This window comes from Acanthochromis polyacanthus, chromosome 15 (genome assembly GCF_021347895.1).
Source record: "Acanthochromis polyacanthus isolate Apoly-LR-REF ecotype Palm Island chromosome 15, KAUST_Apoly_ChrSc, whole genome shotgun sequence".
Lineage (NCBI taxonomy): Eukaryota > Metazoa > Chordata > Actinopteri > Pomacentridae > Acanthochromis > Acanthochromis polyacanthus.
In genome coordinates, this window is record NC_067127.1 from 12,025,464 (window position 1) to 12,048,819 (window position 23,356).

Here is a 23,356-nt window from a genome sequence, read left to right on the forward strand (position 1 = left end):
ATGTAGCACACAGTCTGTTACGTTGCTGGCTTTGCTCCTTTGGTTTACTGTGAGATCGAGGAATTAATTAAAATCAAAGCTTTTTTTAAATTTATTTTAAGGAACACAGATTGCTGCTGATTCCTCTCCAGTCTCTCTGGTCATCCATTAAGAAATTTCTAGTCAATGCTAAAGATTTGTTGTACTGTTCATATTCTGTCCTGCATCATAGATTATAAAATATAGTCTCTATTTGGAGGTCAATCCAACTCTGTGTTTAAAATCTCTTCTTAATCTATTGAGGCTTTCTTGCTTTGTTTTATTTACACGATTGATTTATCATCTTTAGTAATCATGAAGCACTTTGTAATAATTTTTGTGCTGCATAATGTTTTATTTAATACGCTTAAACACCTTTAAACACAACTCAACATTTGTGTCTTGCTGTTTCACTGTTAAGCTTAATCAGTCTATCCACATTAACCTGTAATTACAAGCTGTCCGTGTCTGTGGATTTCTGTGGTGAATCATGAGATCCTGTCGCTGTGATTCATATCATTACAGCCTTACAGGTCAGGTCTATAAAAAGAAAGGAGACTCTGTGAGCTGCAGTGGGAGGGGCCCGTCCAACCAGCTAAACAACTGTTTCTCACTTCTGCTTCTCTGAGGAAGTCAGGAGGCACATGACCTGCACCAGCTGATATGAGTTGCACTGCTTGCTCAAAGTTCAGTCTGCTCAGTGCAGATTAGTAAGGGGCGGGTAATTGTACAGAAAGGTCTGTGCGCTGGTCATGCCATAGCAGGCCTCTGCTTGTTTCTTCCTCCTGACATGGGAACAGACACGGACCACTCACTCAGTTGGAATAACACCACAGAGATGACAACGTCCACTTAGAGCCTGGAGATTCTCAGATGGCTCTCACACAGGTAGGAGTTTCAGGATTTAACTGTCTGTTGTATGAATGATTTTACTTTTCAAACACATATTGAAGGCAGAAAAAAGTGTTACTGTACTGTGGATCACATATGCATACTTGACTGTGTCTGACTGAAAAACTCAAAAGAGGCGTGTGTTGCTTTCATAAGTACAGAGCAATACGAAGTGTTTTTGTACTTACTGTCAGCCTCTCACTCACATGAACTGCACACAGAACGTTCTCGCATGGGAGAACATCAAAGTATTAATGAATTTCTCTGGAATGTGAGCCGCCTTTGCCTTTATTTATCATCACAACTGAAATTTTCTGCTCCGGCTCATCAGTAAATCAGTGTGGCTCTAAAAATTTCCCCCTATTGTTCATCATGAGTGTGTGCCTCGAAATAGAAAGTGCCCAAAATAATATCACGGTAATGAGGAAATAGTGCTCTATTGAATCTTCAGTCATACAGTTACATGTCATTTAGTGTGACATGGAAGTGTAACATGTACATTCAAGGCCTCCAGGATGACAAATTACATCTCAGTCTACAAACTGGGGGAACTGTTAAGTGATTCGCAACATCTTAGGACCTTATTAAGGTAACGTCAGTGTGATTTTGGAAGTACAAAGATCCTGATTTGCCATTTTGGTGTTTGTGAGCCTTATATAAGATCATATTGAATTCTCAGACTGCTGCATAATTTACTTCGGTGACTGAACACTACATTGGGAAGCTGAACTATTTGGCCTCTTGAAATTAAAAGATCAGTGTGAAAAGTTGGACATGAAGGAGTTGATTTGAAGCTTGAAGCTGACATTTACCGGTATTATGTTTCCAAATACCAAATTATGGCTGTAATTAAAAGTTGGACATCTGTTGCCAAGTGCCTGCTCCATAACATGATATTCTAGGGTCTTGAACTTACTATCTGAAGCGCCTTGAGATGACCTTTGTTGTGAATACGCGCTCTACAAATAAAACTGAATTGAACTGAAAAAGCTGAACATCAACCATAGTTTATAAATTGGTCACAGAGGCTGATAACCAGTAATTAAGACAGGCACATGACTGCCAGGGGTCTGTTCTTTTGTCTGGTGATTTCTCAATGAAGACTCTGTGTTCAGGGAAGAACGGCAGAAGGTTCAGTTTGGGACAAATTTATCCCAGCCCTGTGGAAATACTTCTGGTTATGTGAGACTAATCTGATGTATTACGTGAAACAGGCTGAGGAAATGTGATTAAATTATATTGTGAGGATCATGTTGAATCACGGTATCTAAAAAAAGACGGAGATTGAGCTGAAGATTTCTTGTTTTCCCCTCCAGGACCAGACTGTTAAAGGGGAGAGGATCAATAAGGAAACTGGAGAACTGAGTGCTTCAGGGGAGTTATCTGTCTCCGTGGAGCTGAAGTTAGAGAAAGTGGAGGGCTCTTGTAGCAACCCTCAACTCCCACAAGTGCTGCAGGAGTTGGGAATTCACACATACACGAGCCCCAACCGCAGAAGTGACCATGTTCCTTTGGAGCGGCGAAAGGAACATCTGGTCAAAGTCCTGCCTCTCTACATACAGGTATGAGCCACTGAAACAAAAATGTGCGCATCTCATATTGTCCATTCATCATTTTCACTTATAAGCATGAAACATACACAGCGACATCATCTGGAGAAGCCATACTGGATCATGCAATAATAATGTAAAGCAGAGGCACACTTCTAACTAAAAGACAACTTTGAAATGGTTAAACAGATTCCTCAAAATAATGTGGTCACTGGATACGTTCTCAGTTGTTGTTTCAGCTCACTGAGCTGTCACATGAAATACAAAAAGCGCTTGAGACCCTTGCACTTTGATTAATTGGGAAAAGTAGAATTTCTCATTTACTTTGCTTTAACAATGTCACATTTCCCAAGAAACTTTGTATCTTTCCCCCCGTGCACACTGTAAATTCCATCACTGATCTCGGACCGGACTTAGAGCTACAGACATAATCACTTTTGGTTTGTGTGTGGCTCTGTGTGTGTGTGTCTGTGCATGTGTGTGTGTGTGTGTGCGGGTGTATGTAAAAGCCTCATGACCAGAGATTTGACCAGAACATAGACCCTCACTTAAGAACAGCAAACTCAGTGAAATGCGATATCCTCTTATGGAACTGAAAAGAGTGTACTGTATGCTCTGGCTTCTATTATTTATAGTGTTGTGCATTAGTAAAAGCAAAGATCCTAAACTTCATATCCAACACTTTACAGGTGAAGACATAGTAGTTGCAACAATACAACCCAGTGAATGAAAGGTGACATTTTGTGGCATTAATTACACGTTGTATTACTTTTACACTGACACTCAATTACCAGGTTAGGACCAGACATAATCAGTTTAACTCTCTGACCCTGTTATGATCCTGCTCTGGCCGCTGCCCTTTCCCCTTCTTCCTCTTTTTCCTCCTTTCTCCCTTGGGTCCACTGTCTGTCTGTCTGTCACCTTTCCCTCATATCTCGCTCTCTCTCTGTTTCACCTGCCTGCATTCTGCTCCCTGCTAATTACTGCAACGAGCGTCAGCTGCAGTAATCAGCTCACTCTGCACACCTGTTCACAATCACCACTTGCAGTGTAAAAGCCCAGCTCATTCAGTTACGCTTTGCTGGATTGTAGACTCACATTTCTGCATGGACTTCATTTTTCCCCCACATGGACTCAGTTCTCTTTCTGGATTCTCACCTGCTCTGCTTCAGTCTCCAGCCTGCCATAGTCCCCCTGCTAAATTCCTGTTTCCCCGTGCCTGCCTGTTTAGCTAGTTTTGTTCTCTGGCGGATTTTGTATTTAGTTTGGTTTAGTCTTTCCCCTTCGGTTAACTCAGAATTGTAAGTTTCTTTAGTTTTAGGGTTTGGGTTTTTTTCAGTTTAAACTGTTGTATGAGGGTTGGTGTTTTTGTTAGACTGTTTCCCCTTGTATTTTATTAGCATTCATTTGTACAAATAAATCCTGTTATTTGACACCTGCTCTGTCTCAGCCTGATCTCTGTGCCTGGGTTCTCCAACCTCTCCCTCTTGTAACAGCCCCCCATCAGTTTCTGAGCATTTTTGTTCCTGTTGCATTTTTATGTACTGTGGGCTCATTTTTTGCTGCAATATAAAGTCCTGCACCTGTATGGAAACATTACAACCATGACTAGTCAACTAGAAGAGAAAACTTCAGAAGGTCTACTGTGTGGAATGACACGGTTCACAGCCAAGTCGGCCCCGACCAAGTCGACCCCATGCAAACTCAGCCCCTTATCACAAACACAGTGCCAGTGTTGACTGTCAGTGAATAGGTGCCAGCTTATTAATTAGTCCAATCCAATTGGCCAGAACTTTGTATGTTACTGACGGCTTGAATTATAATATGAACAACAGAGACCATTTACCATTACATCGGTTCATTTCAGTACATCAGTTCATTACATACATCAGTATATAACAATGCAATCATTTACTGCAACAACTGCAAAAACTGCCTGTAATTGCTGTCATAATGGGGCTGAGTAGACTAGGGCCGACTTGGCTGGGGGCCGAGTTGACTGACCCCCGTATGACATAGTTAGGATGCTATTAGCCAGAAAAAAGCGAATAAAATTGGATTTCTTTGAATATTTGTTTCCCAAAATGGGGGTGGGGGGGTGTAATCAACATCTACAACATTTTCCCAAGAGTCCAGATGTGTCCACAGTACTGCTGACTCTACATACTATGTTACAACTTGCATTTTTAATTTGTTTCCGTATTTATCTCCTGTATGCTCTGTGTAAACACAGCCTGTATTTCAACCAGAAAGTCCCTAATTTCTTGCTGTAATACAAACTGTTGTAGCTTGGTTACTATTGGCTTCAGAGTTGCACAGGATAGCACAATTTTTATTTTTTTTAATGACCGTTTACTAAATGAGACACGTAGAATGAGTTGTTTTTGATTAACTATAACAATTGACAAAGATTAGATTTGGTTAATTTTTCCAGTCTAAATCACAGATGAGTACACTTATATCTGAGTGTGCTTTTTTTCCTTTTCTCATTTTCTTTATATGTAAAACAATGATATTTTTACAGAAAGCATGTCTTTCAAACTTGTTTGGGGCTTCAGAGGGTTAATACAAAATGTCTGCAGTGAATCCAAATTTAAGTCAAGGTTATTTTGTTTTTGTTGAAATTCTTTTAAAAACTTGAGTAAACTAATTTTAGGGGCTGTATTTGGTTTTGTTGAACTGTATTGTGTTATGATGAGATATAGGTATATGTGGTGGATGAAATCAATAAAACTCAGATTTGCAAGTGTAATTGCAGAACACTTATTTCATGGCTCAATTGTTTTTTTTTTTGTCGTTTTTTTTTATTGCTCTCCAGTGTCTTAGTATGATGGACTCTGTCTTCTCTGATCCCAGGTCTGCGAGGATGGGGGCAGAGTTGAAGGTTTGGACATTAAGGGGCTTGCAGCTTTTACTGCTGACGCTGTCATCGATAATATTCACAGCAGACTGACAGAAAGGCCTGCAGGTAATAACAACTGCTTATATCAGGAAATACAACACAGTTAATTCCAAGCCAAGGGACTTTCCTCCAGCTAGGTCTACTTCTGCTTTTTCTGTGTTCTGTGGTTGTTTTCCAGTGAATTATTTTCATGTTGTAAATGTAATTGATTTCATTGAAAATTATAAAGCTGAAGCATATGAAATCTGTTTACAGACTGAAGATATACCTAATAAGTAGCTCCTGTTTCTACTGTTTCCTGTTTGTACATTGCCAATCTGTCAAATTTCTTTTGTCATCTCTTTTCCCTGCTCCCTCAACAGAGGGGCCTCTGTCACTAGTTGTTTATATGAAACATATTTTTCTGCTTGCAGTAAAAAGAAAGTAATTTAGGGAAGTAGGTACTTCTGGTTTCTGATGCAGCGTTGGTATGGGTTTTAGTAAAGCCACTAACATGGTGCATGTAGTAGCTGTTTAGAACTTCATAAAAGTGTAACTTTTCTTTCTTTATTGTTGGTATATACTTCTTGGTACACACTGCTGTCATAAGTTATTAGAAAGCATTGTGCAGTAAAAAAAATCCTGTCATTTTCTACAGACAGAAACGCAGTTCAAATTTGGTGACTGGAAGCAGAATATAAACTGTTATGTTAATACACTAAATTTAGATGTAATCATTACTGTGACAGACAGTGAAGCGAAGCAGCTATAATATGTTGGTCTTGCTATCTTTGATTTGCTGTGTCTGACTTTAAGGCCCTGTTAGTGCCCTGTAGTCATGGATCACTAAATCAGTTTTGCATTTACAGAAGGGGCTCGTGAAGAGGTTGTACGGTTCTTCAAGAGGGCAGATGACAACACAAATTGTGAAGTTCAAGAAAGTTCAGGATGGCTGCTGTTAAAGTCCCTCTTGCTGATCACAGCTGACAGCTCAGTGAGTTATAATTAACAGTTTTCAGGTCAAATACATTTTCAATTTCAGGTTACTACAATGTACTTTCAGTTCATTCATTTTGTTGAATTGCCAACCTTTATACTTTCAACTTTATTTATGGGTCATGATAACATTTACCAAACCTAACACAACCATACATAAAAACAAAAAATCTCAAATGTCAAAAAAATTGGTTATCGTTAATATTATAAATGCAGTTTCAAGTATTGTCAAGGAATTTGTTTTCCAGAATGTTTCCACTCTTTCACTTAGATTTATTTATTTTTTTTAGATATCTGAACATTGTTGTTGCCTGTGTGTGTGCTTGCAGGATATATTGTCCTGTATAAACCCAGGACTTCCTGCTGCTTTGGTGAAATGCCTCTACTTGTTAGTGTGCCTTCCAGCTAAAAAGGAAAACATGGCTGCAGAAGAAGACTTTCAGGAACTCCTTACACAGGTTATTATTAACTTGACTCCTTTCTTCAAGGGAATGACCTTTATTTAATTTAGTTGATGTTTCTTTTGTTTTGTTTACTTTTGGGATTTAGTCTGGTAGTTCTTTTCTCTCCTCTCCTAAATTTTAGATATAACATATATTTATTTCCTCCTCTTTTTAGGTCCTCATTCAGCTCTGCAGGCAACCAGCCAATGTGGAGAGACTGGTGGAGACTCAGGAACTGCAGTGCCTTATCATTGGCCTCACGTCGCTGTGGGATCAGACCAGTGCCTCTTGGAGACACCAGGCCTCTCGTGTCCTTAAAGCGATCTCTGCTGTAGCAACAAGCAACACTGTCCCAAGCTTGTTAGGTGATTTGACTCAAAACTAATAGCAGCATCTCTGTTAAACTTGTAGTGACTGAATTGTTTACCACTAGAAACCATTCCATCAGTGAGACTGAGCACACAAGGAAAAGTTAAATACATCCAAAAACTGACTACAGAAAAAACAGAACAATTAGATCTGACTTGAGAAAGGTATTTGTGCAGGCAGATTTTCATTCCAGTAATGACTTAACTATATAGAGACATGACCACACATCCTGCAAGCAGGTCTCACATGATACCTGAATCAGCACAGATAATTCACTCAGATGTTTCAGTGCACACAAGTTTACTTGGAATTGTTTTGGACACCATTAAGTTATTAATACTTTTCTGTGTATTGCTGTCCTGACTGTACAGTTCATTTCTATGGAATCATCATTCACCACAGGCTGTTAAACCTGGTTAAAGACAGGCCAAAGGGTGAAGGACATTATTCTACCACTGAAATGCTGAGTGTGTAGATGCTATTGTGCTGATGTACTGATTTTCGCTCAGTGATTACATCTTTACGAACAAAGCTCTACTTTTTCCTTTTAAGGCAAGAACTGTGTGCGGATCTGCATCCAGAACCTGCTGCAGATCAGTACAGATGTCTCAGGATCACTGCTAGCTGAGGTTGCTGTGGCTGCATTTAGCTTCATTAGAGACACTTATCACCTCAATCCAGCCCTCTTCATTGAGTTTGATACCAACAATGGCTACAAGGCCCTCGACAAAATCCTGAAACGGTGAGTTCATAGGTCATGAAGAGAAAAAGAATGAAACAGGATGTGGAGTAAATGAGACTCAAAGAGTGTGTTAAGAGGGGGCATACTTGTCTACAGAAATAACAAGCAATCAGATAAATTAAATTTTTGCCTTCTTGGTATTGGTCTGGTGCTCTTGGTTTTAAGACAAAGAGTCAATACACATTCTTGGAAATTAATTCAATTTCATGGCATACAGCACCTTCAAAGAGTACAAGCATTCTAAGAAATCTGATTTGCCTGCGTATAAAGTCCGCACAGAGGAAGCTTTATTGATGTTTGCTATTCATATAATTAACTTTTTCATATTTTATCATTACACAAAGCTGTGAGGAGGGCGTGTCTGAGGATCAGTTTCAGCCTGTGGAGGAGTTGCTTGCTCTCGTTGCATCGTTCACTCTACTTGGAAAAACTGAGCTGAAAGTGGCTCTTTGTGTCACCAACCCCCAACCTCCTGGCTTTAAGTTTGACCCACCTCTCACCAAAGGTAGGTCAAGTCTTCACAATAAGTTCTGCATTGCTATTCTCTGGACACCTCTCCCTAATTATGTCTTAACAGCTGATTGTACCATGAGGATAATCTCTGAACCATCCCTTCGTAATGCACACTCCCGACCATCTAATTATTAGCACTTGCATGGCTCAGCAAAGATAAACTCAGGGAGGAGAATGCCTGTGTCCAAAAGGACCGCGCAGTTCATCCCTCCTATGCACTTTTACTCTCATATAATCCACCCAAACTGCACCACCCCCTTCTCCCTGATTTCCCACACACCCTGACTCCCCACTCCCCACTCTGCTACCCCGCCGCAGTGCACAACACCCCTCAGGTTAACAGGAAGCTGAGGTGATTATGTCTGGGATGATGAAGTGGAGGCTCCCCCTTTAACTCTGTTAGGATGCCCCACATCCATTCACCACTGGCCTACAGCAACCAGTCATCTATCATTGATGCGCACACACACCTCTATCAAGCTCTCATAAATAGAGGGTCCATAATAAACACACACATAATCATCCAAACATCCACACAGACACACACACTCAGCACCCATCTATCACATCAAGGAGCAGATCTGTTTCCAGCAGTGGGACCGGGGACTGTTTTATGCTGACCTTATTTGGTTCTGATACAATTTTGATTAAGCGTGAATATGAATCCTATTACTAACCAGCTTTTATGTTTATTCCCAACAAACATGTGTGTTTTGGCACTCAAATCTAAGACCTTCTCTAAATGATTTGACAATGCACTCAACAAACTCCATCAAGGCAGATTACGCTTCTTTACTTTTGCATTCATGCATGCAGTGTTGGTTGTTTTTCAGTCTGTCTATGCGTGTATAACTCAATTGACTCATGAGATTCTGCATGTGCTTTGTGTTAAAGCTTGCTTGTAATTTGTTCATTTTTCAATAATATTGACTGTTTCACCTTGCCAGAGCAAAATCAAACAGATGAACTTCTAAATTCATCTTTTGTCGAAATCGACCTCAAGCTGATATTGTCTTGCAGTCTTGTACGTCATTGTACAACAATATATTGCCTCCCAGTCTCTACAGCATTTTCAACATGATTAATTTTAAAGAGCTGAAAGGTTATTTAAAAAGTTTCATTTATTGACAGTAGTTTTCCTACTTGTATTTTCAGGTTTAGCAATAAAGAACCTGCCTGCCTTCCACCTGCTGCAGGCCTCCCTGCTGCGTTCCCAGGATTCTCTGCTCTGCTGTCAGCTTCTTCGAACCCTACAGTCAATATGGGAGAGGGACCCAGCCAATTTCTTCCTCTTGGAGTGGACTGTCCAGTCGATGGCCCAGCTGGCTGCCTGTGTGTGGCAAAAACCAGCACCTGTCCAAAAGCTGTTCTTTTCACTGCTAGAGATGGTATGATTCCTAATGTTAAGAGCTAGTGCAAGCCTTTCCTTTAATACTGCATGAATTTAAGGTCTGATTAAATATTTAATTTTCCTAAAGGTGGTCTTTAAGCTGAACTACATCCCCCATGAGACCTTGCGGGCACTGCTGGGTGTGCTGAAGCAGAGCTGGGCAGGGTCGTTGGCTGGTGGAGTGGCAGGGACAGAATTTGGAGTGGTGGCGCTCAAATGTTTTCACAGGTTAGCAATGCTACTTTGATAATAGTGTTTCTCTGAATTGTTCAGGCTGCTCCTACTGATAATATTTTAGTGTAGCTTTATTCTTTAATTAAAACCAGAGATTTTCTACTCTAGAAAAAGCCCAAAACATTGTCTTCTGCAGCAGTTTTGTCTGGTTATTTCTGATTACATAAATATGACAGGCAGGTGAAGCAAGATTAAGCTTGTCAATTTAAGTTACCATAGGTGGTAACTGCATTGTTTCCTTCATGTAAATAAAATCTATCTCTCTGTAGGATGACTGTGCACAGTGGCATGCTGACTGAGGTGCTAAGTGAGTGGAATCTGCTGGAGCTGCTGCTTGGTGAACTACGCAGGAGAGCAAAGATTCTGAGGAAAGCTGGAGTTGTGTCTTCTCCTAAAATAGGTATGAATCAGCCTGACTTCCTCAACTTCTGATGTATCATAGTTGTACAGCACATCTACTAACTGCAGACAGAGTCACTGTTTGACATCACACACATCATTACAGCAAACTTGGCATTGAGCAACACATTAGGTCATGATTCAGTACTTGAGCTTACAAAGTAAGCCTTTGTGAAATAAAACTGACATGAACCTTTGCACTTGGCCCTGCAGCGACTGAATTTAACACGGAAACATCTTTGTGCTGAATGTGCACTCGATAATTTGCTTCTGAAATTCTTGTGCTCTTTAGATCCTCAGCAGCTGCCAAGTGTGGTGGACAAAGAGAAACTACTCACCACCTGCATGCTTCAAGTTGTGTCCACCCTTACTTTACGTTCCATTAAAAACACAGGTACATGCAGTCTCTTCTTTTCGGTCTCATCTGTAATCATTTCCTTCCTCCTATATGATATTATTGTATGATTAATTGTTGCATATGTGGTCCAGTTTCAGTGCGAGACCTCGGCATGGTTCCCTACATAAAGATCTTCTTGGATGAGGATCAGTATCGAGGTCCCACTCTGAGCATTCTGGAGCAGCTAGCTGAGATAAACCCAGAGGAATTCATGAGCACAGCCATTGGAGCCCTCTGCTCCTCTACACAGCAGGAACTCCGGTTAAAGCAGGACCTTTTGCAGGTAGCTACACTGTACATGCACCCACAGTCACATAAAACAGGACCCACACACCCAGAAACACTCAAATATGTGTTGATCTCAGCTGAACTGTGAATGTAGTCTCACTCTCCATCGAATCATAACAAATTGTAACGCACTTAAAACATAATAAGCTGGTGAATTTATTTTCTTAGCATGTGGGACTCTGATTGCATTACAGACAAATGCAGATTGATTTGCTAAAACTGGTTTAGCTGTTAACTCTGGACCGATTTGATTAGGCCGGCAGCCTTGTGCTGTGGCTCTGTGAAGATTACCACCTCTATCAGATCAGTGAATGGGACACAGATCTGATTAAGCCTAACTAAGTTACACACCTACTGTATGTGTCCATTTTTATAGATGGCAGCAAGAAGAGCACTTACTTGCTGATATTGTGTGCACTGAATGTGTGTGAGTGTGTACACTTGTGCTTGTTTGTGCACACATGTGGGATCTTGTGTGTGTGTGTGTTCTTGGTGCTAACGTGGTTATAGCAGGTGGCAATCAGATTGGGTACGACCTGGGTTGGCAAGTGTTGAGAGCCATTGTGATTACTCCAGTTTCAGCTAATCACATTTCCCCCTGCGTTCTGTCTCACACATTACCTACCTGATGGATTAGCTCTCTAAATTGAATAAAGCTAATGAGATTTTGTTCACCTCCAAAAACTAGTTACTAGAAATGATTTATGATTTATCTATATGTTTCATCTATTTTTCATGACACCATTTTAATTGACCAGGAAGATCTTTTAAAAGACAAGCTCTGAGCAAAGCTTAGTGTCTATCAAAATATAGATGTAGAAGTGCAGAATCTGCTTTGTCACATGTAGTATTAGGTTGAAGTGTGCTTGGTGAGATCACATTCTCACTTTCTCACTCCACTTTTCTGTGTTTCAGTCTGTGCTGAGGGTGCTGGAGAGCCCCAACAGCTGGGACGCCTTCAGGAGGGCAGGAGGCTTCACCGGTCTGCTGTCTCTGGTGATAGATATGGAGGGAGCCCTGTCCGACCCTCCACGGGGAGAAGTGTGGAAATCTGTGGGGCATCAACCGCTGCTGGATCTACTTCTACTCACTCTGCACATCTTGGCTTTGGCTGTGCATCTTCACACAGTAAATGCTCACCATTTTGAGACTGGTGGCTTTTACGAAAGGCTGGCAGATGCTCTACTGCAGCTGGGCTGCTTCCACACTGAAAGCCTTGAAAAGGAAAGGTGGGATGGAGAGAAATGCTCCTGTCCGAAGGCTGCAGAGAGCAGCCAGCCTCCTCAGTCTCCTGGAAAGAGCTTCCACGAGTTTGTCGAGTTAGCAGAAGCTCCCAAATCTCCCTCCAACACAGCACAACTCCATCTGCCTGTCACTCTTCGGACGTGTATAAGTCTGCTCTCCTACCTTGACCAGTTTGCCACAGGAACTTATGCACCTCAGGAGTTGAATTTGGAATTAGAGACTGAGGACGAGCATGATGGAGATAAAGAGAAACTAAATGGACCAACAAGTGATCAAGGATCTCCTAATGTCCACTCGGGATCAGGCCCACAGTCCATGGAGGACAAACAGGCCAGTTTCAGAAGCACAACACCCACTAGTCTCACACCTGAGTCTCAGTACAGGTGGGAAACTTTAACCATTTGGAAGTGGTTGAATTCCTGTGAATTTCTATATAATGAAACTTCTACAGTTGAATCTGAATTGTCATGATGAATGGACTGAAGTGGATCTATTTGTGATTCTGCTCATATTGTTCTTTGTTTTGTATTTTGATAGTAAATTCACCTACGATCAGATTATTCTTCATCCAGGAGCAGTCCGAGTTATTATGACTCTGCTTCCATCAGTATTTACTCCTGAGGACCCTGAGGTACTTATCTAAACCCACCATGCTACAGTCCCTAATGTTGCATGCTATGTGATACATGAAAAGGCCTCAGTATGGGACAAATTGTTTTTCCTCTTTCCCAGCTCTCTATGGAGGTCCAATTCTCAGTGGCACACCACGTCCAGGCCATGGTCAAATCTGAGCGAAACCGCCAGATAGTGTGCGAGGGAGGGCTGGTCTCCACACTCCTCACCCACTGTCAAAGAATGCTGCTCATTCCAAACCACCCGTTACATCTACCTGTTACACGGATCTTGGAGAAGCTTTCCTCTCAGGGCATCACACATTCGGACTTCAGGTCAGACTTTGAGGCTTACACTCATGTATGTCTTTATTGTACTGAAAATGGAGAGGCTTTTTAGATTTTTTTTTTCTTTTTTCAATATTTGTACTACAATTTTCTGCATTTGACATTTGTTACTTTTTCCTCCTCAGAAAGTTCTTGTGTTTAGGAGACCCTCTCATGTGCTTGGTGGACAAAACAGCCATGCCAGTGCAAGCCAGAACACCCTTTCCAAATGGTACCTATTTGTTTTTATCATTCTCACTTAATCTTTCCTTTGTTTTGTGTCTGCTTTTCCTGCTGAGTATTAAATTCAGCCCTCTTGAAGTTTGAACTAAACAAAGAAGGTCACATGTTGGATTTTGGTTGTTTCATCTAAACTAGGTGTCACTACAGAGGCAGATGGTGGATCTTCAGTGAAGAGACTACAGCGAACCTTCAGCTTGTTACAGTCAACGACCTCTTGCGGTTCTGCAGTTCCTGTCCACCAGATCATCAGTTTAGTGTCCATGACGGCACCTCGTTCCTTTAGACCACACAGAGTTTCCTCCTCGCCAGCCTTTGTAGAGTTTGACATGACTGAGAGTGGATATGGGTTGGTCCTTGTTTGTTCAGAGCTTCTGTATAGTACTTAATTCAGTGAGGTTTGTCTTATTAGTAGCCAGAAAATGCCCAAAACGGAATTAATTTACTATTTCTGGCTTTGTAGCTGTCTTTTCCTGCCCTCCCTGGCAACAGTGAAAGGCGTGACTGCAGATTCAATCTCAACAGGTGGAATTGGTAGAGGTAAGTGATGAATCCAAGCATTAATTATCCACAAATTTGTGAATACATCTGAACAAAATGTCTAATTATTCTCCTCTCATGGTTTAGACTGTCGGGGTTTTCCACCTACAGCTGGTCTCTCGTTTGCCTGCTGGTTCCAGATCAACAGATTCAGTTCAGCCTGTGATTCTCACCCAATCCGCCTGCTGACGGTGGTTCGCCACATGTCCCGGACTGAACAACAGTACATTTGTTTGTCAATCTCCTTCTCAGCCTACGATGGCTGTCTGGTCATCTCAACCGAGGAGGAAGCATTTACATATCTAGGTTAGTGTAATAAAAGTTCAGTCAATATTGGTGAACCTTAGTGAACTTTATGGGACATTTCAAATGACAAATTGAAAGAATTTGCATAGCTTTCAGAACTGTCAGCTGTTACTTGTCAGTCTAAAGTAGGACTGCACAATAGCAGTTATTTTTCTCTGTGTCTACTTTAACAGATATGATGGAGCCAGAAGTTTGCACTCCAACCTCTTTGACTACATCACTGAGGTTCCGCTGCTCCAGCATGCTGGTTCCCGGTCAGTGGCACCATCTGGCTGTAGTCATGGCCAAAGACGTGAAGAAGAGCTGTCTGACCTCAGCCTACTTCAACGGCAAAGCAGTGGGGACAGGAAAGGTATGATAAGAGGAGAGAGACGTAGAGTTGCTTATTAAATTCACCTATCATAGCATCTCCGTTTTCTTCCAGATGAAGTATATTCAGCCATTTCCTGGTCAACATATCTCCATGGACCCCACAGCTGTGATCGATGTGTATGGACTGATAGGGACGCCAGCTCCCTGGAAGGAACATGCTGCTCTAGTGTGGCGAGTGGGTCCTTCTTACCTTTTTGAAGAGGCTTTGAGCCCTGAGGCTGTTAGCGCTGTATACACACAGGGCACTGCATACCTGGGCAACTTCCTGGCTTTACGCAACACAGGTGAGCCGCAAGGTCTTGCGTAGCTCAAGATTTCTAAAGTATTTCCTCTGTTTGCTTTTTTTTTAGTCTCTCAGGATGTGGTTTTCAGATGCAGTCTGATTTTGTAAATTTTGTATCTTGTGGTTTTTGACTAATATAGTAGAGTAATTTATTTCTTAGTCTGTTTTTTTATTCATCTTTTCTCATGTAGTGGCACGCAGGACAATTTGTTTCCAGGAAACTCACTCCATGTATGCACAAATTCTTCATGCAGAACAGATGATTTGATAAAGGAGCAACTTTAATGCTCTTGCAGAACAAATACAGCATACCTTATGCAGCATACGATAATAATGTTTTTGTCTTAATATGTGGTGGTAATTGTGATGATACATCAAGTGCATCAAGCCTCACTCTTTGTAGTTCTTCTTTGCCTGCTTCACCTCTCTGCTTGTATCCAGGCCATGATCCAGATGCTGAGTTGCTTCCCCTCAGGCTGGTTCCTGAAGAGAGGATCTCATTTGGCATCAACCCAGCAATTTCTGAATTAACAACTGTTGTGCAGATCCGAGAGGATTACAACGAGGTGGATTGTAGACTAATTGCTAAAGAGGTAAGGGCAAGGTGAGTCCTTATTTAACCTGTGTGTGTGTGTGTGGTTTTGATACAAAGCAGCAATCGCTGTCTAATTACAGATGGGAATAACATCTCGGGATCACTCCACCCCCGTATTTCTTGCTCGCAACATCAGCCAGCACCTGAGCGGTACAGCTCGCACCATAGGAGCAGCCCTGGTTGGACATTTTGGTAAACACAGCATTATTTTGAATTGTTTCTTTGCGCTGTACTTGCTTTTCACAGGCACATGTGGTGAACTTTTGGCCTGCTCCTTCTAGGTGTGCGTACATTCACCCCCAAGGTGGCGTCCAATGGTTTTCTGTATGTCGGTGGGCCTGCAGTTGTTCTCAGTCTAGTTGCAATGGCGCCAGATGATAGCTCTTTGTATGCGACTGTTAAAATTCTTCTTTCTGTGCTGGAGACCAACTCCACCATGCAGCAGGAAATGAACCGCATCGATGGATACAAGGCATGTTGCTGGAACAGCACCACATGACGTAAAAACAGATATCAATAAATCTTACAGCTGTGATGTGCTCTTACAATATATGCCATTTGCTCACCTTGCAGCTGCTAGCTTTCCTGCTGAAGATGAAGAGCAGTCTGGTCAGCCACCGAACCTTTCAGCTGGTTCTGTCCCTCTCGAGTTCACTGGAGCTGAGCTGTAACTCTGGCTGCATACAGAACATACCGGCTTTTCGGGATCTGCTGTCTGACCTAGATGTAAGCGTCCACATTTTAGAAAGCAAATTTAGCAGCTGTGGGGAAATGCTGCAGTTTTATGCCCACATAGTATTTATTTGGTAAATTAACTGTAAGCAAATTATTTTTTTCTGTTATTACACCATGTTTTGGGTTTTTAGATTTGGCAGAACACATCAGACAATCTGGACCTTTCTGTTCTGAGCTACTTTGATGAAACGCTGAATTCCTCAAGGTAATTCCCACAGTTCTCAACGTGTGACCAGACCACACAAAATGTGTAGTAGATCTAATTTAATCTACTTTCACCTCACATGGCCAACAAGTTATGTAACACAATAAAGACCCTCTTGTTCAGGATTGACGATAGACTTTTATCGGCTGTTCTGTCAACTTCTGCAATAGCTTGTCATCAATATCATGGAATTTTCAACAAATAGTCAAGGGAGTGTTCAACAGAATCAGTCACAAAGACTGAAGAGGAGAATGAATGTGTGCATGGATTGCGGAATTAGATTTTCTGCCTGTGGGAACAGATTGTGAGTGATATTTACGCAGTCTGTTTCTCGTGTTGTATCCTCAACAGTGACAGCAGGAATGCGGAGGTCATGCACTCTGTGGGGCTGCTACCAAAGCTGCTGTTTGAGTTGTCTGATCCTGCTGTGACTGTGCAGAAGGTTAAGATTATTTCTTGTGTCATCATATCCTTGCTAAAGACTCACTTCAGCCCTGTGGACATCAGCAGGTATAGTCAGAATGCAACAGCAAAGTTTCACGAATCTTTAGATCAGCTTTGAGGAGTATGTTTTCAAAACACATTCTTTTACTTGATCAGACTTGGCCTCTTCCTGGTCTACACACTCCCTCCTTCCAGCAACATGAACGAAAGCAGTGAAATATCTGACTGTGATCTTTCTCATGATATGTCAGGTACAGCAAATGAAACACAACCACATCTCATGTACTGTAGTAGATTACATGTGTGATGGTTGTCACGTTTTTACTGGTACTGACCCGGACTTGCCCTCTGTAGCTCACAGTTCTGGTCCAGCTAGCCTCATCTGGATCCGCAACCAGATGCTGCTCGTGCTTTGTGAAATGCTAAAGTCAGACGGCTTTCTCATCAAAGAGTAAGTGCCATCTGTTACCTTTTAGCTAAACCAAAAATAAGAGCAGAAACATATTTATTACATATTTCATGTGCCATAAAGTAATGGCAGAAACATTAACTGAATTTCTTTGTCGTGTTTCCTTCCCCATCAGTCAGCAGAGGTTGTTTGATTCCCTGGGTAGTGACTGGTTCCTGCTCTTCCTCCAGCCCCATCTTCACCCTTCCACCTTGAAACTGGGTCTCATCCTGCTCACGCACTTTCTGTCGGGTCCCAGTCAGCAGAACAGCTTCAGAGATGGGGTGCTCCCAGGAACACTCATAGAGGGCATGGAGGAACCCTTATCTGTCATGGGTGCGTAAAGTCGACAATTTCCCACAGTAAAGCAGGAAAATTCACTGCTATTCTCACTGGAATCTTGCTGTGATATGTAGTAATTTTGATACAGCATTCTGATGAACACTCTGAACCTCAAAACCCCCACTGACCTAAAAGGCGAGTTATTTATTTTAAAAAAAATAATTCAAACCATTTTTGAGAACTGGAACTTATAAACAGAATAATTGGATTTTCAGCTTTTCGACCATCCTTGAACTAATCATTTATGACAGGCTGTTCCAAATCTAACCAACTCTGAGCTTGAAATCATCACATTTTAACAAAATCAAAATTATTTTATTTTACGTCTCATTTAAAATTAAGTCAAAACTAAATCATATGCAGCAAACATGTTTGTAAAATAAAAAAAATCTGTGCTCCTCGACACAGAGAGATCGAGAGATTAGTGATCTGTAACAAAATTTCAGGGACTTTTTGGCTGAACTAGGCTGAACTGCAAGTTGTGTACAGAGTAGATAGGAGACAAGTATGGAAATAAAAAAAGAGCAAGTATGTGAAGCCACCATTTTTATCCAGTAATCGCAACACTTGTAGGCAATTGGAAAAATGTTTTTACATGTTTAATTGTTTTCAGTTTTTGTAAAATAAACAAACAAAAAGTCAGTTTTGTTTCTTTTTCATGATTTCTGGTGTTATGTTTGATACATTTGACAGAAGGCATTTGAGTTCTCTCCACTTTTAGCCATGGTTGTGTTATTTGAGGTGCTGTATTTGGCAATTTGTTTTGCAGTGAAAAGACCCGCAATTAGAAAAAATGTGACAGGAGCAAAAAATATGATAATACTGCTTTGGGAACAGAGGGTTAAACTGGAATAAAATATACTGTATTTTGATACTGATACTAGTACTAGTAGTACTACTCTGCAGTCCAGTGTTGTTAACGCTGTCTCTGATTTCTTGCTTTGCTACCAGACAACCTTCAAGCCCATTCTTGGTCTTATGAGTGTCTCAGCATCACGTGTCCAGGCTTCGATGTTCTGCAGGGGCTGCTCATCAAACACTCTCACCTGCCTCAGGTGTATGAAGCTCTGGCTGCTCTGCTGCTGGGGAAGAGGAGCAACTACGCAGCAGAGGGAAAGGTCGGTCATTTTTTTAACTTAGTAAATCATCTTCTTTTTTCATCCTTCTCATAATGCTGTTATTATGTGTCATTTACAGGCACATTTGGACGATGTCCTACAGTCACTAATTGACAGCCAAGCAGACGCTCCTGCTCAGCACCTCTGTGCTGAAGTTGCTACAGTACTGCTGGAGTTAGTCAAAGTCATCATCACTCAGGTGAGAATGCAGTAAGCTTAGATCTTCTTAATTTTTTTTCACCAGTATTGTTAAAGTATTATATATTTTCGTGTATTCACAGCCTGTTTCCACAACTCAGCACATGTCAGGCACTGATGCATCATGGGAGTTGCAGCTCCCAGCAAGTGTGATGCAGTTCCTTTGTCTCCTTCATAACCTTCGGCCAAGAGACCCGCTGTGGGCATCACCCACGTTCCTGCATGCACTCGCTGGTGTTGTGTACCCTCTGGATGTTTCACAGGTTTGTGTGTTACTCTAGTTTTGCAAAGCTCTTAATACTTCTTTGTTCATCTGTCTGGTTTTATTCACTGATTTTCTCACTTCTTTCAGGGTGACGGTGAGCATTGCATTAAGAGTGAAGGTGAGGACTCATTCAGCAATCATCCAACCAGGAAGCCGGTGTTGGACTTCATCCGTATTCTGCTGATGGACAGTCTTCTTAATGTGCCTGCCAACACCGGCACACATCCTCTTATTCTGCTGCTGGAGGTGAATTCACACACATCAGTACACGCAGTTATTTACCATGTTTAGTTAGTTCACAGATTACAATAAAACACACTCACATGGCTGCCAAAATTCCCCGGAAAAGGACTCTTCAGTGTACTACAACACTGCAAAACGCTCCTTTCTCCAGAAGGTGCCACTCTATGCTCAGTTACCAAACAAGGCAGAGCCAGAGTACTGCTGATGAAATTGTTCACCACTAGGAGAGAAAGAATATCAAGAGGGCCAAAGAATTGCACATTTTTGCACAGTGTTTTAAGCCAGACAAGCTAATCCTACATGCACGAACTGGGCCACCAACATGTACTCTTGCCACAAAATTAGACGAGACATTCCCATAACTATCAGGCTTAATAGAACACAGATCCATCACATAATAAAATCCATTTATTGTTTAGCAGTTAATTTGTTTTTTTAACTACTAAGATGTTTAAAAATTTCAGTTTTGCCCTGATGGTGCATCGCTGGAGCAGAGGCAGAGTTTTCAAACTGAGTTGCTGGAGTTGATCATGAACATCATCCACATGCTCAGCCACGAAGAGGACAACAACACTCATCTGATCTCACAAGGTAGATTTAGAATGCGTGTTTTTCACATCGCTCAAATTATCTGTGCAAAAAAAAAAAAAAAAAACTACAAAAAAATCATCTAAATTCGTCTCTTTTATTTTCATCTCAGAGAATCCGAGGCCTGAAGGACAGATGGGCATGCTGATGGAGAATGTGGTGCTTTTCAGTAAGGCTTTGCTGCAAAAACTTTACAGTGGAACATTCTTGGGAGACTCTAAAAATTTGCTCAACTTCCTCGGGGATCAGATTGTGGTGGTGAGACAAATACACACACAGACATATAAATAAAGGAGCATTAACATACCTCCGAAAAATTTTTTTTTTTTTTTTTTTTGCTAAACACTTGAAATTCATAAAGTTGCAAATTTAGTTAAAAATTATCTGCTCTATCAATTTAGAGACAGTTTTTGAAATCACTGTAAGCTATGGATTGCATAAAAATAAAATCTGACTAACATTTTTATTTAAATTTTTTTGCAAACTAATGACAGGCACACTGCTGTTTACTTCTAGGCTCTGGAGAAAGGTCAAACTCAGAAAGAGAAGATAGTGTCTGCCCTCTACGCATGCACCAATAAAGTCCTGCTTTATCTCTTGTCTCAACCGCGACATTACCAAGAAGAAAAGGAAGCGGTCATCAGGACTTTACAGACCTTCATGGAGCGTTGGGACGTTGTCATGGCAACTTATAATGCAAACGTGAACTTCGTTACTTGCCTTCTTCATTGTCTGTTACTGATACGGTCCGGAAGGTGATAGTGAAACCAAAAAACACAGATACACAAAAAAATATGCTTTTAGCTGAAAACTGGATTCAGTGACAATCCATTAAATGATACTTTATTTTTTTTGTAGCTACCCTGAAGGTTTTGGATGTGTGGCACAAAAAGCACTCATCAGAAAAGCTTCATCCAGCCTGTCAGGAACCAAAACCAAACATTCAGCATGCCTCAACAATGGAGTGGACATTGCCACAGGTATAAAGAAATACTAATTTCTTTATCCTTGCATTTTTGTTGATGTTCTACATCTATACATTTTTTTCTAGCGGGTAAACGTGTGTGTGTGTGTGTGTGTGTGTGTGTGTGTGTGTGTGTGTGTGTGTGTGTGTGTGTGTGTGTGTGTGTGTGTTTTGCAGATGACACACAACTGGTGTCCTTAGCAGAGGCCTGCTGGTCTAAGGTCATGACAGAGAGGCAGCACATGCTCGAGGAAACCTTCAAGATGGAGATCTCAGCGAGCCCCACAGCGGAGACAAGGCCTGTCAACATGTCTGACATCAGCCCTCTGTGGGAGGAGATGGCACAAAAAGCCTGGCTGCAACATACAGGTTAGCTCTCGCTGTGCTAATAAGTATAGAAGGAGAGGCTGATTACCTATTGGTGCAATAATCTTGATATTTAAATCCTGCTTCTAAAATATCTCCTCAGAGTCTCAGAAGAAGGGGGCGGCCAGCAGCTCTCAGAACAAGTTTGACATGATCAGTGCTCTTCGCTCAGCTTTGGGCAAACAGGGTCAAGAGTCAGTGACAGTGGAGGTAAATACAACATCCCCTCAGTGTTTGGTTTATTTGCACAGAGCAGGACAGAGAGTTGTGTATGCTTGTGTCCCTTCGAGGAGTGTGGGGTTGTTACCTTCTCCCAGGTGTCTCTGCATCCCAGAGCACCCAGCCAAACACTCCTCCCAAAGTCACCACTGTGCTTGTGCTGTGGGCCGTCCAGCCCTGCGGGGGTGTTTGATTATTTCTTTAAATAGATTTGGATTATCACAGCTGATTGCCCCTGAGTGGGCATTGTAATTGATATCTGTTAGGCCCATCCATGGGAACACTCACCACAACACACTGTTTGCTGCTGAAGGTTAAAGACGCGTTTATTGTTGTTTTTCCCCCCGAAACACGTGGCCCACATCATTAGTTCCCCCACAACGCTTAAGACGTCGAGCCATCTGGAGCAGGGAGCAGGGACATATTACTCAGGCACACAGGCATGAAATTACCGCGTCTGTGTGTCTGTCTCACACCCACAAAATGTGTGCGTTCTTGTTTGTGCACATCTCTTGCCCACAGAAATTGGGTTGGCAATTACAGTGGTACCAATCTGATGAAAACATTATTCATTTGATGTTATTCTTTATCATATCAGTCTTTGACAGGCTATCAGAGAGGGTGATGAATTGTTTTTTCCGTCCGAGACGCAGGGAAGAAGAGGGAAGGATGTTTTTTTTCTTCTTTTCTGCAGTGTGTTGCAACTCCGAGTTGGTTGCAGCATGCAGCAAGTGTTGAAAAAATGATATTCAAATCATCTGCTATGGTCATTTTTTAAATCCATCCTCATGAAGAAACAAGTGAGTCTTTAATTAATTTCTGGATCATCAACTTATGACCTTTATTGGACAAGTCATAAGCTTATGGGGAGTCTCTTTTCAATTGTTGAATCCATGGTAATGCATTTCTGCAGAGCACTGAGCATAGTTTCTGGGTCTCAGATATCTACTTTTATTGAAAGAAAAAAAAGAGTTTTAAAGCCTACTGTAGGTAATGAATGAGAATATAGAGAGAGATAGGCAGACTGTGTCCTCAGTCAAGCTTCAGTGCAATCCTCCCAGAGATTTATTTCATCAGCGAATGCAGTTTCCATAATCATATCTGTGTCCTCATATTAGAAAGATAATTAACAGCACTAATGATCACGTTAAGTTCATTACACATTCACTGCCAGCTCAGAATGAAGTTGACATTATGTTGCCTTATCATCAAAGGTGGCGTATTGTTGGGAAGTCATTAAAATGGAAATGAGTGTGATGTTCTGATGTTAATTGCAGAGGGAAGAGATGAGTTATGTATTTAATGCAGCATTTAAAAAGCCAATGAGGTTCCTATCTGCTAAATAGGGTAATTAATGCTATATATTACTTATGTTTGTCCAAATGAAGGAATGAAATTAGGAGATGATGACGCCGACTTGCTGTTTATCTGTCACAACACGGCTCTAGCTCGCAAACTTCATTATTACTCTCTTTTCTGTCTGTAATATTTATATAATCTCCCCTCAAATTACTCCTTTATTTCTTTTTCTGCACAACTTCTCATTTGGATAGACAGTCAGTCATTCAGAGAAACAGTTTTCATTCTCCGG

At 41.4% G+C, this 23,356-nt stretch overlaps 1 protein-coding gene across 1 annotated transcript in view; it reads left to right on the top strand.

Moving 5' to 3' along the window:
• The first annotated feature begins 679 nt into the window (after positions 1-679).
• The window catches only part of wdfy4 (WDFY family member 4), a 41,447-nt gene continuing 18,770 nt past the window's right edge, over positions 680-23,356 (top strand). Inside the window, exons 1-41 of the mRNA XM_022205852.2 lie at positions 680-906; positions 2,226-2,471; positions 5,316-5,427; positions 6,210-6,334; positions 6,666-6,794; positions 6,955-7,144; positions 7,701-7,890; positions 8,235-8,395; positions 9,559-9,791; positions 9,882-10,021; positions 10,297-10,427; positions 10,719-10,820; positions 10,916-11,106; positions 12,027-12,739; positions 12,894-12,987; positions 13,089-13,303; positions 13,441-13,526; positions 13,673-13,883; positions 13,998-14,074; positions 14,162-14,380; positions 14,554-14,732; positions 14,805-15,036; positions 15,477-15,628; positions 15,711-15,822; positions 15,912-16,102; positions 16,204-16,356; positions 16,497-16,570; positions 16,922-17,080; positions 17,171-17,265; positions 17,369-17,465; positions 17,599-17,798; positions 18,756-18,922; positions 19,002-19,121; positions 19,204-19,383; positions 19,473-19,631; positions 20,093-20,219; positions 20,329-20,474; positions 20,733-20,971; positions 21,075-21,196; positions 21,358-21,549; positions 21,650-21,756. Coding sequence (XP_022061544.2) covers positions 892-906; positions 2,226-2,471; positions 5,316-5,427; positions 6,210-6,334; positions 6,666-6,794; positions 6,955-7,144; positions 7,701-7,890; positions 8,235-8,395; positions 9,559-9,791; positions 9,882-10,021; positions 10,297-10,427; positions 10,719-10,820; positions 10,916-11,106; positions 12,027-12,739; positions 12,894-12,987; positions 13,089-13,303; positions 13,441-13,526; positions 13,673-13,883; positions 13,998-14,074; positions 14,162-14,380; positions 14,554-14,732; positions 14,805-15,036; positions 15,477-15,628; positions 15,711-15,822; positions 15,912-16,102; positions 16,204-16,356; positions 16,497-16,570; positions 16,922-17,080; positions 17,171-17,265; positions 17,369-17,465; positions 17,599-17,798; positions 18,756-18,922; positions 19,002-19,121; positions 19,204-19,383; positions 19,473-19,631; positions 20,093-20,219; positions 20,329-20,474; positions 20,733-20,971; positions 21,075-21,196; positions 21,358-21,549; positions 21,650-21,756 — 6,783 coding nt within the window. The 5' untranslated portion in view covers positions 680-891. The remainder of the gene's footprint in view (positions 907-2,225; positions 2,472-5,315; positions 5,428-6,209; positions 6,335-6,665; positions 6,795-6,954; positions 7,145-7,700; positions 7,891-8,234; positions 8,396-9,558; positions 9,792-9,881; positions 10,022-10,296; positions 10,428-10,718; positions 10,821-10,915; positions 11,107-12,026; positions 12,740-12,893; positions 12,988-13,088; positions 13,304-13,440; positions 13,527-13,672; positions 13,884-13,997; positions 14,075-14,161; positions 14,381-14,553; positions 14,733-14,804; positions 15,037-15,476; positions 15,629-15,710; positions 15,823-15,911; positions 16,103-16,203; positions 16,357-16,496; positions 16,571-16,921; positions 17,081-17,170; positions 17,266-17,368; positions 17,466-17,598; positions 17,799-18,755; positions 18,923-19,001; positions 19,122-19,203; positions 19,384-19,472; positions 19,632-20,092; positions 20,220-20,328; positions 20,475-20,732; positions 20,972-21,074; positions 21,197-21,357; positions 21,550-21,649; positions 21,757-23,356) is intronic.